General features: G+C 41.7%; 1 protein-coding gene across 3 annotated transcripts in view; it reads left to right on the top strand.

The window, feature by feature from the left end:
- The first annotated feature begins 578 nt into the window (after positions 1–578).
- SCUBE3 (signal peptide, CUB domain and EGF like domain containing 3) overlaps positions 579–15968 on the top strand; it is a 178637-nt gene continuing 163247 nt past the window's right edge. For all 3 annotated transcript variants that reach the window (XM_089514675.1, XM_089514674.1, XM_089514676.1), the window contains exon 1: positions 579–919. In XM_089514675.1, coding sequence (XP_089370801.1) covers positions 838–919 — 82 coding nt within the window. In that variant the 5' untranslated portion in view covers positions 579–837. The remainder of the gene's footprint in view (positions 920–15968) is intronic.

Genomic DNA, 15968 nt, shown 5'->3' with positions numbered 1-15968 from the left:
ATAAATCATGAACGATAATTTGCAAGCTGGTTCGTTTACTCCCCCCCCCCCCTCTTCTTCCTAATTCTTTCTTTCTTTCATTGATTCATTCCTTCTCTCTCCTTTCCCCTGAGCCCACTCCTCTCTGCCTTGGGGTCTGTGTGTGTCTGCCTTTGCAGAGTGGGACTCGCAGGGAGGGCTGGAGGGCCAGGGTCTGGGTGGGGGCTGACCTCCTGGCTCCCGGGGCACGCCGTCTCCATGGCAACTGCCCGGGCTCCCCCCCCCCCCAGCAGAAGAGCCAGACTGTAAATTCCTCCAGGCAGAAGAAGAGGGAGAGAGAGAAGGCAGAGGCTGCTGCTGCTGCTGCTGCTGCTGGGGGCAAAGGGGCTGGCGATGGAGAGGAGGAGGGAAGAGGGGGCAGGCGGAGGAAGAAAGAGAGAGGGAGAGGGAAAAAGAAAGGGAAAAGGGCGTTGCTTGGAGGGACCTTTCTCAGGTCCCCAGCCCTAGACCAACCCAGGCTCCCTTCCCTCTTGCAGAGGAACAAGAAGAAGGAGGACTCAGTTGACTGCCCCTCTGCAACAACTGCAGCCTTTCTCCTCCTCCTCCTTCTTTTTAGGGAGGGAGGACGATCAAGTCCATTTCAAAGACCGACCAGAGGCTTTCCCCTTTTCTCCTCTCTTGAGTTGTCCTTAATTTTTTTAAAATCAACCAATCCACCTGAATCCTGGGGACCCCATTGCTCTCTGGCCAGGAGGGCTTTCCCAGACTGCCAGGGAGGAACACGAGAAGAAGAAAGGCAAAAGCAACAAGGAGGGCTTTTTTCTTGTCTTTGCCTGCAATCTTTTGGAAAAGCCAGCCATGGGGACTTGGGAGACGGTGGGATGGTGCCTCCTGGCTTTCCTCCTCTGCTCCGGGAACACCCGGGCCAAGGCCAGCCAAGGTAAGCAGCAGGGCTCTCCTCTGGAGAGAGAGGGAGACCATTGCTCCAGCCTATAGCCTTTGGGACAGGCTGAGGGATGCCCAGGCACCGGCCAAAGGAGGGATCGTAGTGCTATATCACTATGCAAGGGGATCTTGGATGCACCATTGAAAAGAAGTTGGGGGTAGCCTGAGTTTTGGTTGACTTGAGCCCACTTTCTCAGATCCATGAAGGGGAATGGAGGGTCCGGAGACAGACCTACCAGACCATTCCTCTCTAGCCTTTAACTCCTTGTTTTGCAGGCACCAGCAAAATATGTGATCGAAATGCTATCGGTATGCAAAGGGATCTTGGAGCACCTTTGAAAAGAAGGTGGTGGTAACCTACCCTTTGGTAGACTTGAGCCTCCTTCCTCAGATCCATGGGGTGTCCGGAGACAGACCTACCAGACCATTCCTCTAGCTAGCCTTTCACCTTTCTTTTGCTGGCACCGCCAAAATAGCTGATCAAAGTGCTGTCATTATGCAAAAGCATCTTATCGCACCTTTGAAAGGAAGTTGGTAGCCTGAGCTTTGGGAGACTTGAGCCTCCCTCCTCAGAACGATGGGCTGGAGTGGAGAGTCCAGAGCCAGACCCTACAAGACCATGCCTCTAGTCTTTAGCCCCTTGGACAGGCTGTGAGATCCCCAGGCACGGGCAAAATAACCGATCATAGTGCTATATCGGTATGCAAAGGGATCTTGTAGCGCCTTTGAAAAGAAGCTGGTAGCCTGAGCTTTGGTAAACTTGAGCCTACTTTCTCAGATGCATTTGGTGCAGTGGAAATCCCAAGGACAAACCTAGAAGACCATTCCTCTAGCCTTTAACCCTTTAGACAGGCTGTGAGATTCTCAGGGACCGGCCAAATATCTGATCAATGTGCAAATGGTATGCCAAGGGATCTTGTATGCACCTTTGAAAAGAAGCTGGTAGCCTGATCTTTGGTAGACTTGAACCTCCTTCCTCAGATCCATGGGGTGGAGTGGAGCGGAGAGTCTGGAGACAGAGCTACCAGATCATTCCTCTAGCCTTTAACCCTTTTTTTGTGATCAAAGTGCTATCAGTATGCAAAGGGATCTTGTAGCACCTTTGAAAAGAAGTTGGTATCCTGAGCTTTGGTAGACTTGAGCCTCCTTCGTCAGATGAGTCTACTAAAGCTCAGGCTACCAGATCCTTTCTTTGAATCCCAAATGGTGCTACAAGATCATTTTGCATACTGATTTGCCAGACTAACACAACTATGTCCTTGATCTAATTGCCAAATACCACTCTCCTTCTGGTCCCTTCAGATTTTGCTCCTGGATATGAATGCTTGGAAATTCTGCTTTTCAGGGATCAGTGATTGGAGAAGGAAATGTGTAGGGTGAGGAACAGTTTGTTTTCTTTTCTTCTTCATCTGGAGAAACAAGACAATTGCTGTGTACAGCCTGCACCCCATCCTGGTTCTTTCATCTCTTATAGGATTTAAATGGAATCCTTCCAGAAATAGTTATTTTAAAAAATGCTGTGAGGATGCACAGGCTTTTGTGGACAGGATCCCTATTCATGCATCTCAGTTGAGATTGAGATGCAACATAAGGGGAAAGGTGTGTTTTATAGGCGGATTTGTTGTTGTTGTGTGCCTCCAAGTCATTTTTGACTTATGGTGATGCTAAGGCGAAGCTATCATAAGGTTTTCTTTGCAGCCTTTGTCAGAGGTGTTTGCCATTGCCATCCTCTGAGGCTGAGAGAGTGTGACTTGTCCAAGATCATCCAGTGGGTTTTTATTTTCAAGTGGGAAATGAACAACAGATGTGTATACAGATACATGCACAACGTATCTCATACCAGTAATACTAACTTGTCATTCAAGAGGAAATGGAAGAAACAGCATGTGTTAGAAATACAGGAGTGAGCAGAAAAGTTTTTAGTAAGTTCCTTGCTTAAGCAATATGAAAGCCTTTTCACCATGTAGATTTTACTTCCTCATGTCTTCTCTGGGAAGTTGGAGGGAGCTCCAAGGATATTGAGTTATCTCTTTCAAAGTATGTTGGTGTTGTTTTAAAACAATAGATTTTTTTTGGGGGGGGGACAGAGACTAAAAAGTACAAAAGAGTACTTTGAGTGTTGTTTTGTTTTTTGTTTTTCCTTTGCAGGTTTTATAAAAAGAGGACTTGGTTTAAGGAAAGCCTGGTGATTTTAGCATAGAAATGAATGCTTAGGGATTTCTCTCCCTCCAATTATCCAATGTATGCATTGCTTTCATATTCTTATCATAATATTTATTTATTAAGCCCTTTTGGTTTCAAATTCCTCTGAAGCCCTGGCCAAATTTATGCTAAAACAGCAAAGCAAAATTCCATCCTGTAGAGACTTGACAGATACCTTCAGGGAAAGAAAGGGAAGAGAGCAAGCTGTGGGTTTGGGCTAGTTTCTTGGCTGATGAAAATTAGCAGGTAAAAATGGCTTCTTCATTTACACTAGATTCTAGTATGAGAAAAACCTGATTGACATTTCAACAGAACCCTTCTGATGTATGTGGTCATCTGGGCATTTGATCTTTTATTCTTTACTTTTTTCTTTAAAATCTTGTTTTGGTTAAGTGTGTGTGCATGTACCTTCAAGTCGCCTGTCAATTTATGGCAACCCCATGAATTTCATAGGGTTTTCTTAGGCAAGGAATACCCAGAAGTAATGTTGCTAGTTCCTTCCTTTGAAATATTATTTGGCATTTGTTGGTAGTCTCCCATCCAAGTACTAACCAGGGCTGACCGTGCTTATCTTTGAAGATCAGACAGGGTCTGGAGCCTTTAGCCTATGTAGGCTCTTTTAGTTAAACATATAGGAGCCAGTGCATTGTAGTGGTTGGACTACGACTCTGGAGAACGGAGTTCAAATCCCTGCTCAGCTGTGGAAACACACTGGTGACCTTGGGCCAGCCACACACTCTCAGTCTCAAAGCAAGGTAAGGGCAATAAATCCTCTCCATGATAATCAGAAACAACTTGAAGGCACACAAGAACAACAAAGTTAAATATACTGTATGTCCCTATGTTAGGCTCAAGCCATTTCATTTCAGAATTCCTGAAACTGGTCTGTAATATAGGTCATGTAAATCAATTCTATTGCTCACAACACTAGTTCATCATGGAAAGTGTGTTTTTTAAAAGTAATGGGATGGGTCTGGGGTGGAGAATGAATGATAGCTACACTCGCAAAAAGTTTGAATTTGAGCTCTTCATTCTTTTTCTTTTGGAAAATGTGGTGGTGATGAATAAAAATTGAATGTAGAACTTGTGACATACACATGCACACATAGAACTTGGTGAAGTTGTCCAGAAATGTAGCCAGCTTTGAAAGAAATATAGCAGTAGCTGAGCAAGCATCTCTAGTCCTCTGACAGCCAGACATGTTAGACAGTGGCTCCCATCAAACAATTCCCAGGATGGTCCCAGCACATCTGGAGGTTCTCTGACTGAGGGGACAGGTATTAAAAATTTTATTGGAATACAAAGCCAGTATTTTTCTGAATGAGCAAGTGATAGTGAGAATTGAAATGAATAATTAACATCAGTGCATTAGAGTGGGAGCCAGCATAGTAGTGGTTTGAATGTTGGACTAGATCTTTGAGAAACAAGGGTTTGATTTTTTGCTTAGCCATGGAAAACCACTGGGTGACCATGGGCAAGTCACACTTTCTCAGCTTAAAAGGAAGGCAAATCTTCATCAATTTTTTTGCCAAGAAAACACTAGGATAGGCTCGCGTTAAGTCAGAGCTGACTTGAAGTCACATAACAACACTAAAATAGGGACATTTCTATTATTTAGGGATATCCTCCAAATGTTGATCATAGAGAACAGCAAGTGGGTACCAGTTTTCAGCTGCTAAATAGGCTGAAGGAGTTAAGCCTTTTGTTTCTCCTGTACCTAGGGTCAAAAGGGTGAATGGATGGGTCTGATGGGAAGATGGTCCAGGATCTTTCCCTGAGCCAGCTCCCTGGTGCTCCGTTCCTTTATTTAAAGATCTGCATGCTGAAACATGCTTCTGTGCAAATATGACTTGCTGGATTAAGCGCTGGAGATAAATCAGAAAACAATTCAGTGCTTATGTATTGTGCCTACATTGTCTTCAATGAACAAGTTCCATTCTGTGCACCCAAATGAGCTTGTGGTCCTTCAGGTAGGAATGGGGTAAAAGCAGTAGAGAATTGGACAAAGTATTAGCATGGGAGTGGAGACATGGAGGCGAAAGAAATAAGTATATATGTATTTTTTTTTTTTTTTTGCTTTGCTTGGTCTTCTTCTGCAGTTTTTTTTTTGGGGGGGGGGAAATCAGGCCCACCTTTTTTTGCAGATGTCAAAATAAATTTAGTGAACTTAATGGCCAAGTAAGAATTTTAACTCAGATCTCCCCAGTCTAAGCTCAATATTCTAATGATTACAGCATGCCTGCTTTCTCAACCAGAGCAATTATAAAGATATTATAGGGATGCATGTCTTAAGGGACTTATATTTTAATAAATCCATACTTCATTTGTGTGGCTTGCTGACTTAGGCTGCATGCGCACTGCAGAAAGAATGCAATTTGACACCTCTTTAACTGCCATGGATCAATGCCATGGAATTCTGGGATTTGTAGTTTTGTGAGATATTTAGCCTCATGTCAGAGAGCTCTGGTGCCACAACAAACTGCAAATCCTAGGATTCCATAGGACTGAACCATGGTAGTTAAAGTGGTGTCGACTTGGATTATTTCTGCAGTGTGGATACAACCTTAATCAGAAAATCAAACTCCACCTTGTCGACATTCTTAATGAAATTGAAACAAATCACTCACTGGAAGTTTAGTCAGAAAGAAAGACCCTCTTTTGATCATTCAACAGGACATTCGGTTACTCTTTGAAGAGAGGCCAGTGGACATAAGAAAGGTTGGGCCACTGCTAAAGTAGTTGGGTCAGTTTGGGAATGGGAGGCAGAATGAATCAGATAAATCCGCATGATCTGAATTTCATGAACAGACAACACAAGATGCTAACAAGTCAACAATTGCAAGTGTTGAATTGCCAAATATATTGTGCTTTCTCTTAATAAACTTCTAGGCAAGCTGTTTGGAAGGTGCAATATGTTTGGATATTAAAATGAAGAAAGCTTGAACAAGATTAGGGAACTTTTTCTACCATATAGCCAGAAAGATGTAGATTGTACTTCCAGCCTTGTGACATGGTTGCAGTCCAATGTCCCCTCCGGAAAAAGGTTAAGGTTTCCCCTTCAAGAAGTTTGTCTAGTTGTGTCTGACTGTAGGGGGCAGTGCTCATCTCTGTTACTAAGTGGAGGGAGAAAGATGACTCCGTGGTCATATGGCTAGCATGTCTGCACTGAACGCTGTTACCTTCCCACCAAAGTGGTACCTATTTATCTACTTGTGCTTTCAAATGCTTTCGATCTGCAAGGTTGGCAGAAGCTGAGACTAGTGACAGGAACGCACTTGGGTCTCGAACTGCCAACCTGCTGATCTTGCAGTTGTCAGACTCAGAGTCTTAACCACTGAGCCACCGTGTTCCTAGTAATATCCCCTCAGTATAACATAAGCATCAGCACATGGAGATAAACTACATATGTACTACACAACACCATGCAGCATAGCAACATTGTACAACACATATCAATGGCTAAGTGCTGTTGCACAATGTGAAGTGCACAGTATATGATACTTAACTACAATGCACAAGTGAAACTCACAGTACATGGTTGACATGTACAAAGACAAGACACAGTGAAACATGCTATCTGCAAACTAATTTTCCACCACTACCAGCAAAATATGTCTGTTGTGCAGTGGTGTGTCTTTTAGGCCCCACATGCAGGGTGTGATTTGTGGTTGTTATTGTGTGCTTTCAAGTAATTTCCACCTTATGAAGACCGTAAGTTGAATCTACCGTGTGTTTTTCTTGACAGAATTTATTCAGCGAGGGTTTACCTTTGCCTTCCTCTGAGGCTGAGACAGTGTGACAACATGGGTTTCCATGGACATGCAGGATTCAGACCCTAGTCTCCAGAGTCATAGTCCAGCACTCAAACCACTATGCCATGCTAGCTCTATATAGTGTGACTTACATACTTGTAGATCCCTAACTAGATGCCAACATTTGTGTTTTAATTTTGGCAATTTAATTGGATTGCATTTCTCAGACCGAAGCTGTCCTGTTGTACTCATTGTATTGTTTGGGACTTGAGGCAAATGACCTGAGGACTTTGGCTTTGACCTGTCTGGATCTAAAGCCTTATTTGGAAGGGGATGCCATGTCATTAAATTATCCAGTAAGGTTAGAGCCAAGATGCTTTGGCAAACCCAGAGAGGGTGAAATGCATCACGTTCAGGCTGTCTGCTGTTGACCAATGAAGTCTAGCAAAAGAGTGTTAGCTTTTTTTGTGTGCCTGTCTGTCAGTTCCTCTTTTGGTCTAAAGTGAAACTTCCTTAGCCACTTGTTCCTGCCACTTTGCTGGCAGACTTATTATACTCCAACAAGATTCCTGTTGTGTCTTGACTGGTGTCAACTCACTCTTTGGTAATGACGAATTCTGATAGATGGAACCTTTTCTCCCCTCTTGAATGAATTATTTTGTAAGCCATCTGGAAGGTTTTCTGTTTGTTGACTGGGTTTTGCCTAGACAAAAACAAGGGCTGGACTTGACTGTAGAACCCCAACAAGAAGGTTCTCGTAAGTCCCTGCCCAAAGCAGTTATGGCTAAGTTTATTCCTGTCTTGACCTGTTGTCTACCAAGTGTATTTACTGGTATCATAATGTTAAGGAAGCAAATTGGAATGTATGATTCACTACCTAAAGATTTAGAGCCATCATTCATATCTGCTCACCATCTGATCTGTCTCCTTTCTTGGCCCAACCTGGATCTTGGTTTGCTTTTGTGGTGACCTGCAGTGGTAAAGGAGACAACTAACATTTCTGAAATGTGTTTACTCTGTGAAATAAGCAATTTTATTTTCTTCCAGAGATCAAGAAACGCAGCCTTCATGTTTTCTGAAACAGCTAACATTATATTAGGTTTACACATTGATGCAGAGTTCAAAGAGAAAATAGTCTGCTAGCTTCTCTTAAATCTACCTCTTGCACACGCATCTTGCGATTTCCCTAATGCAAAGTCTGTGCGAAATATTTTGGACTAAAATGAGAATTTAGAAGATCTAATGATTATTAGATACTGGAGAACAACAACAGCTAATTTGAAGTTAAAAGAATTAACAATGCCATCCTTTAAATGTTTACTCAGTGCAGATCTGTAAATATCTGCTTCTGAGTGGGAAAGGATTGCAACCTAATCTGGCTGTGCTAAATTCTTAACACTTTGGTGGATCATGTTTCAGTGGAATTAAAAGGATTCAGCCTCTCCCATTAGAATCTATGCATCCCCAGAGGCAATGGTGTAGAGCATGATTATAAAAGGGATGATGTAGATCATTGATGTGTTTGGGAGATACTGGGATGGGTTCTTTTAAAGTAAGAATGCACCTGCAGGGCTAACACCATTGGAATTTTGAAAGAATATAATTCACTTGACTGCAGATGATACTCACTACTCCTCCATTCTCTCCACCTTGTAATCTCTCCCCCACCTTTCCATTCTGTCCTCTTTATCTCTTCCCTTTTGCTCATTCGCTTAAAAAAAATCATAGAGGGTGGTTGTTGTCCACACCTATGAAATATAAAACCATAAACATTTCAGTATGTAGTAGTTCAAAAGAGAACTTTGACTGAAGACATCTAACCTGCCTGTACTTAAGATTGTGTGTTTCAGGGTGCAGGAAAGAGAAAGAACAGAAATGTGTTTTGTAACTGCAAGGCAAAGTCAATGTTCATGCACCTTGAATTTTCCTCTCCTGAGGAACTTTACTGCCTCCCAGTGTAAGGGGTCACAGTGTTTTTACAAAATGTCACACTGGAGTAATCTACATAGGAAAATATTCCAGAATAACTTTAACCCTTATTTTCAAAGTTATGTCTCCAGGAAGTCTTAAGAGAAGCTTACGATGATGGTAAATAAAGTGCACTCTGTCTTCACAATCTTAAACTAGCCTCAGTGTGCTGGCAGGTCTACAGTTTATGTAGCAAACTTTATGGGGTTCATGCCATTCTTACTTTCTTCAACAGAATATAAACGCTTTAAGGATGATTTTGATTACCAAAAAAACCCAACAACAACAAAAGAAAAACTTCTGTCTTTATAAAGGAAAAGGAAGTTAACTTGTTAGGCTTTATAAAGTGTGTGCCTTAAATTTATGTAGAAATTGACTTCATGGAAAGTACTACCTCCAATTTAGCAAATTGTCTGTGAATTTTTTTTAAAAAAAATAAGAATTATAATAAACATCTATGCTAAAATTGGAGTATATAAGAACAAAAGCAAGCTCCTTTTTCTAGACTACCCTAAAACAACATTTGGCACTTCCATGGAGAAAGACAAAAATAATGTAAAGAGGTTTGGAAAAGAAATATGAATTGCAGTATAGCATTTGAAACTGCATAACCCCAAAATGCAACATGACAGTCTGATGGGGGGGGGGGGGGTGATCCCGGTTAAACCTCAAGGAGTAAACAGCAATGTGTGACAGAGAACTTGCAAATGCCCCATTCATAATAAACTACTGGTACCTTATGTGTTTCCAGTAGACCTCATAGCTTACATATGCGCTACTCAAAATGGTAGTCCATAGACCATTGCTGGTCTGTAAGCCATTGACTGCTGGCCCTAGCAAATTTTTATGAATGCAATACACAGTTTTAGTCAATGGACATAAATTGAAGTAGTGGTCCCTGTCACATTGGGGGGAAAGAATTGCTGATCCTCCACATCAGATAGCCTGAGAAACAATGATCTTTGTATTTGGGGGGTATATAAACAACTATGTTTTATCTAAATGCTGGTCTATGCAGTAACTTTATTTAATGATTAGTTATATGAAGGAGAAGAAACAAGAGTGGAATTAGTTCACTGAATACTCAAACAGGTTGGATGGCCATCTGTTGGGGATACTTTGATTTAGATTTCCTGCATGGCAGGGGGTTAGACTGGATGGCCCTTGTGGTCTCTTCCAACTCTAGGATTCTATGATTCCACTTTTAATGGGAGAAAAACTATAACACTTTTCTTTTATTGGGGTGGAGAGAGGAAAGTGCAGTCTGTGAGCTGCATGTGGAACAATCCTTTTGGGGCTGCTCCTAAATTTCCCTTAATTTATTTATTTTTGAGGATGAAAAATAACCCCAAGTGCTGCCTAGAGTGCTGTGCACTGACACCCCCCCCCCCCCCGAACTTCCAAAATGTGCTTTAAATGAAGCTAATTGACAGAAAACAAGCTGGAAAACTCCAAAATTACAAACTAGTGCTGACTTCCAGTCAATTTCTGAGAATAGATTTTCAGCCAGAAATGCTAGACTGTGGTCTTCTGTGGGGGCAAAAATTGCCCTCCCCCCAGTGTTCACCTATGTTTTATGGTACTTCAAAGACATGGCAACTGTATAATGCTGCCTCATGACTGATGTGTACAATGTCTGTTATCTCACTGTAATCACACAGGATAATTACTTTTCCTTGCATAATGTGTCTAACAAGGAGCAAGGCATGTTCCAACAAAATGCACTGAGAACCAATCTTCTGCTTTACAAAATCCTTCATGTACAGTTGTGGATTGGAAGCCTTTGGGAAGAATCTGATATTGGAAGATTGTGTAGGCCACTTGGTTATATGCTGGGCTTCCATTTGGCACCTAAAATTTTTCTGTGTGAGCAATAGTCCTGTGTAATTCACTGTTTCTACACCTTCACTTCAACTTTCTGTAAAATGCAGCTGATGTCACAGCCATAGTCAACTAATGGTATAATTTCAACTATCCTCCAAGCCAGTGTGGTGGATGTGGGAAAACTGTGGGTTTAAAGCACTTCTTTCTCCTCTTACGTCCTCCATTTCTGTTTGTACCATTTCCCAGTCTACTGAATTCTGTAGGATGGAGCCATGGCAGTTAAAATGGTGTCGAACTGCATTATTTCTACAGCTTAGATGCACTCATGGGGAAGCCCTGAGCAAACAAGGCAAATCTCTCATGAATGTTGGATGTTATAATTATTTTCCTTTCTCTCTCCTTTCCAGCCCCCAAACTGGTCATTTCCTATAACTTTTCAAAAGGATTGAGGTCCATTCCAGCTGTAATCACAAGCTAGTTGTCATACATATATGTGTGGCATCTCCAGTGGCATAAAAATACCACACCCATTCAGTTCAATATGTTTCGGATAAGAATCATGTAGGTAAGGATGTGTACCAGGAGTGTGTGTGTGTGTGTGTGTGTGTGTGAATCTTCTTAGGCTCACTGATCACTCTTCTATCTCTTACATAAAGGGGGCATTTATCTTTTAGTACTATATTTATACTAGCTGCAGTATTAGCTGGGTAGTGCCCTGTCTGTTTCCACATGATGGTAAGGAAGAGGAAAGGTGGATCTAGTGTAGAGGGTAAACTTGCTGCGGGAGTATAGGCACAGTGATATTTGCTTTGGGGGAAGGGGAATAATGGGGCTGGATTAAGTGCTTCAGTGCTGGCTTTGCATAGCAACAAGGGGTATACAGCCAGATGGCTATAATTAGTTTATGTTTAAAAATAATCAAATATTGATTCCTGAAAGGGCTTGGGGGTAATTTTGCTCAGAGCTGAATCTACAGGGGGGCTCTTCCAGGCTTCTCTTTGAGTTTCTCAGCTTTCATTAAAAAGGAGGATGCCTTTAACTTGTTTATTTGTGAAGACATAAAAGAAAACAAGCAGATTGTATTTGGTCTGCTTGCTTACTAAAAATATTGTGAAGGACCTGCAGCAAAATGTTGCAGTGGAGAGTGTTCCTGTTCAGCGTTCCAGTCAGCCTTTCCTGCCAGATTATTATTATACTTTTTTTATATAGTGCTGTAGATTTATACAGTCAATAAAATCAATCAATAAAATCGATAAAATTTCTCATTTGATACTACACGCCATGTCCATTGAGCATACTCAGTCACTGGACTGTTTTCAGGTAGGTTGGCTCTCCTCATTTATTTTTCTAATTTTTTTTTTGAGAACATAGCAAAATCCAGTGTCTTGCCTGTATACCCCCTTTTATGTGGTGATGCTATTTTCCCTATATAAATATTGCACGCATACAAACACCAACATTTCTGATCAAGAGAATTTTATGAGTCAATGCATTAAAACAGAATAAGCTACTGGTGTGTCCCAAGCTATCCCTCTGCTTGAGACAGGAAGTGAAGCACCTCCATCCTCACACTGAATGGTGATAGTCCCTGTCCACATATTCTGCATCCATGGATTTAACCATCCACATCTTGAAAGTATTTTTAAAAATTCCAAAAAGCAAACCTTGATATTGCCATTTTATATAAGGGACACCATTTTACTACCCCGCTGAATATAATGAGAATTGAGCATCCATGGGTTTTGTTATCCACAGGGGATCCTGGAACCAAACCCCAGCAAGGGTCCACTGTAGTACAAAGCCCTCTTAAGAGGTGAATGCAGTAGTGGCTTAATGAATGGTTTAACTTTCCTTCATGTGTTTGAAACTGCAGTGCTGGGGAAAAAAAGCAAACAAGCAGGCAAGGACAGCAAGCAAATTATTAAGGACAGCTTGTTATGCATGAATCATCCCTAGTGTATCATCTCCAGTTCAAAATGTCACCTATCCAAGTGACTTTGTGAGGAAGCTGGTTGTGGAAACTAACTACCTGCCTGCCTTCCTCCCTTCTTTCTTTCCTTCCTGCCTGCCTGCCTGCCTATAGTGCATTTCTCTGCACACTTACTTGGAACCCTACTGAAACCAGAGACAGTTGCTTCTGAGTAAATGTGTCTAGGTTTATGCTATTTCAAGTGTTAACAAAGTCTTTTCTGAAACAATGCACCCCACCTTTGTACATTTTCTCTTATCCTTACAGTTTTTTCTATACAAGGGTCCTCTGGTTTAGGGAGCCCTGGTGGCACAGTTGTTAAATACTGGTACTGCAGCCACAAGGTTGTGAGTTCGACCCCAGGCAGGCCTCCAAGGTTCACTCAGCCTTCCGTCCTTTTGTAGATTGCTAGTACCTGGCTTGTTGGGGTAATTAGTTAGGCTGTAAACCATTTAGAGACTGCTTAGCTCACTGATAAGCGGTATAAAAATGTACATGCTATTGTTATTGCTATTAATGATCAAGGATGGGGAGATTGGAGAGTAGCAGTTCCTCCTTTAGCTCACTCTTTTCAACTGTCCTATAGCTTATTCATTTATTTTGCCTCATACAGTTCAACTGGAACCACTCAGAGCCAAGCCAGCTTCTATTTCTATAGCCCTGACCTGGATTATCTTTTTTGGTAACTCTAATATGACAGAATGTCGAGGAGAACAGTAGCTGTTACATATACAGATTGCATCTACTGTAACACCTTGACTGCAGCCTGACCCCATCTCCTCTACATTTTGTCAATGCCTGTACATTTCAGCCAACCTAGAAATTATATAGGGGGAAATACAAGAAGCTTACAACTGAAAGATGATGTTTGGTCCCCCTGTCTAAAATTCCGAGAGTGAGACAGGGCCAACACACACTCAATGACTTCTCCAGATGTCCTTAGGTATGATTCCAGACTGCTGGTCATATCAAAAGTCTTCCATAACAAGTCATGTTCTTTTAGGATGCTCCAACAGTGCTCCCTAAGTTCTTCATTAACCCATTTCTGTAAGTGACAAAAAGGAGACGAGGCAAAAATCTCAGCATTTCTGACTCCATATTTCATGAGCTTCAGACAAAACAATGTGTTGTCTTGGAATCAGACTCCTTAAATCTAATACAAATTGCTGTAGCAAGCACCTTCCTCTTCTCCCTTGCCATGCTCCGAGCCAAATTGTACCGCAGTGTCTGAGGTGGTTATTAGTTCACTGGTTCAAAAGGGTGTGTGTGTGACTACTGAAGTTATAAAGCTTTAATTTGGCATTAACTCAAGTGGAAACTCTGCTAGAATGCCAACAGCTACATATATAGGCATTCACCAATTTTTTAAAACCCTGTTAATGGATATTATATTAATTTAAAAATAAAACTAACTTTTAAAAACTCATGAAGGAAATTATGGGTTGTTTTTGTTTAGTATTATATTTTTACTAGCTGCCCAGTTCCCATTCCCTTACCCCTGCTTCTTTACAATAATTGAGTGGTGCTTTAAACTTAAAACACAGGAATGTAATAGCCAGAGGGAAAATAACCCCTGCCTATTCAAATCTAGATGTAAGAATCCTAATTTAAAAGAGGTGATATGCATCCCCCCCCCCCCCCCAATGCCTGAGTACTACAAGTAATATCTGAATCCTAAATCCGATTTGAGGCTTATTGGTAGTCATGGAGAACATGAGCTGGGAGTCTTCATATTTAACACAGGTAAAGTAGGTTAATAAATTGTCTGCTTATTCTCTGGAAAGATAACTCTTAAATTGCTTATAAGGATTGTATAGATTTGTTCATCTGTGTTTGATTTGTTCCTTTGTGGTATAGTGGTTTGAGTGTTTAACTAGGAGACCAGGGTCAGAATCCCTACTCAGCCAAGAAAACACACTGTGTAATGTTGGGCAACTAACACTCAGCTTAAGAGGAATGCAATAATTGCCTTCCTCTCACTGAATAAATCTTTCCAGGAAAATCCTGGGAGAGGGTCGCCATAAATCAGAATTGAATTGAAGGCACCTAACAACAATGATAGTTCTTTACTGTGTGATGATAAAAGTAGCTGACAGTTGAATTAAAGAAGCCAGGGTCTGAGATCTTTTTGTTGTTAACTGCCCTTGAGTTGATCTTGACTCATTGCGACACTATGGATGACCACTGTCCTCCACTGCTCTTCTTAATTCCTGCAACCCCATACCTGTGATCTCCTTAATAGAGTCCATCCATCTGACATGCCACCTTCATCTCTTCTTACTTCCCTCCACCTTTCCCAGCATTATTGTGTTTTCCAATGAGTCCTTCCTTCTCATGATGTGTCCAAAGTATGACAGCTTCAGTTTGGTCACCTTGGCTTCCAGGGAGGTTTCTGGGTTGATCTGTTCTAGGACCCATTTGTTTGTCCTTTTGGCTGTCCATGGGATCCTCAGCACTCTTCTCCAGCACCACATCTGAAGAACTGATTTTCTTCCTATCATCTTTCTTAACTGTCCAGCTCTCACATCCATACATGGTAATAAGGAATACAATGGCTTGTTTGATTCTAACTTTTGTGCTCAGTTGTACAGTGCACCCTTGGCTTACATGGGAGATCCGTTCTTCCCCCGCATAAGCTGAATAGTGCATGAGCTCAAGTCCCATCCGATTGAATGGGGCTCATGCTCACACCGCGGGAGAGTGTGCATGGCATGGGCACACGCACCATTCATTCTCCCGTCGCGCGGCTTCTTTGCATTTTCTTGTTCTTTCATAGCGACCCTCCCCATTCTTAATTTTCTGATTTCCTGGCTGCAATCCCCATTTCTATCAATGTTTGTTCCCAAGTATGGCAATTCTTTTACTATTTCTATTTCTTCATTGTCTAAGTTGAACTTGTGAAGGTCCTCGGTCGTTGTCATTTTGATTTTCTTTCTGTTCAACATTAGGCCTGCCTTTGCATTTTCTTCTTTGATCTACTTTAGTAGGTGTTCCAGGTCTGTGACATTTTCTACTAGTTATATTGTGTCATCTGCATATCTTAGATTGTTGATATTCCTTCCTCCTATTTTCACTCCTCCTTTTTCTGTGTCCAAGCCTGCTTTTCTTATAATATGTTCTGCATACAGGTTGAACAGATAGAGTGAAAGATATAACCCTTTGCCAATTGGGAACAGTTTTGTTTCTCCGTATCCTGTTCTAACAGTAGCCTCTTGTTCTGAGTACAGATTCCTCATCAGGACTATTAGATGTGTTGGCACTCCCATGTCTTTAAGGGCATTCCATAGCCTTTCATGATCTATGCAGTCAAAGGTTTTGCTGTAGTCTAT

The sequence above is a fragment of the Sceloporus occidentalis genome, unplaced genomic scaffold, assembly GCF_023333645.1.
Source record: "Sceloporus occidentalis isolate IW3139 unplaced genomic scaffold, rSceOcc1.0.p SCAF_3, whole genome shotgun sequence".
Classification (NCBI taxonomy): domain Eukaryota; kingdom Metazoa; phylum Chordata; class Lepidosauria; order Squamata; family Phrynosomatidae; genus Sceloporus; species Sceloporus occidentalis.
The sequence above is the reverse complement of the archived record's forward strand: the minus strand, read 5'-3'. Positions and strand labels throughout refer to the sequence as shown.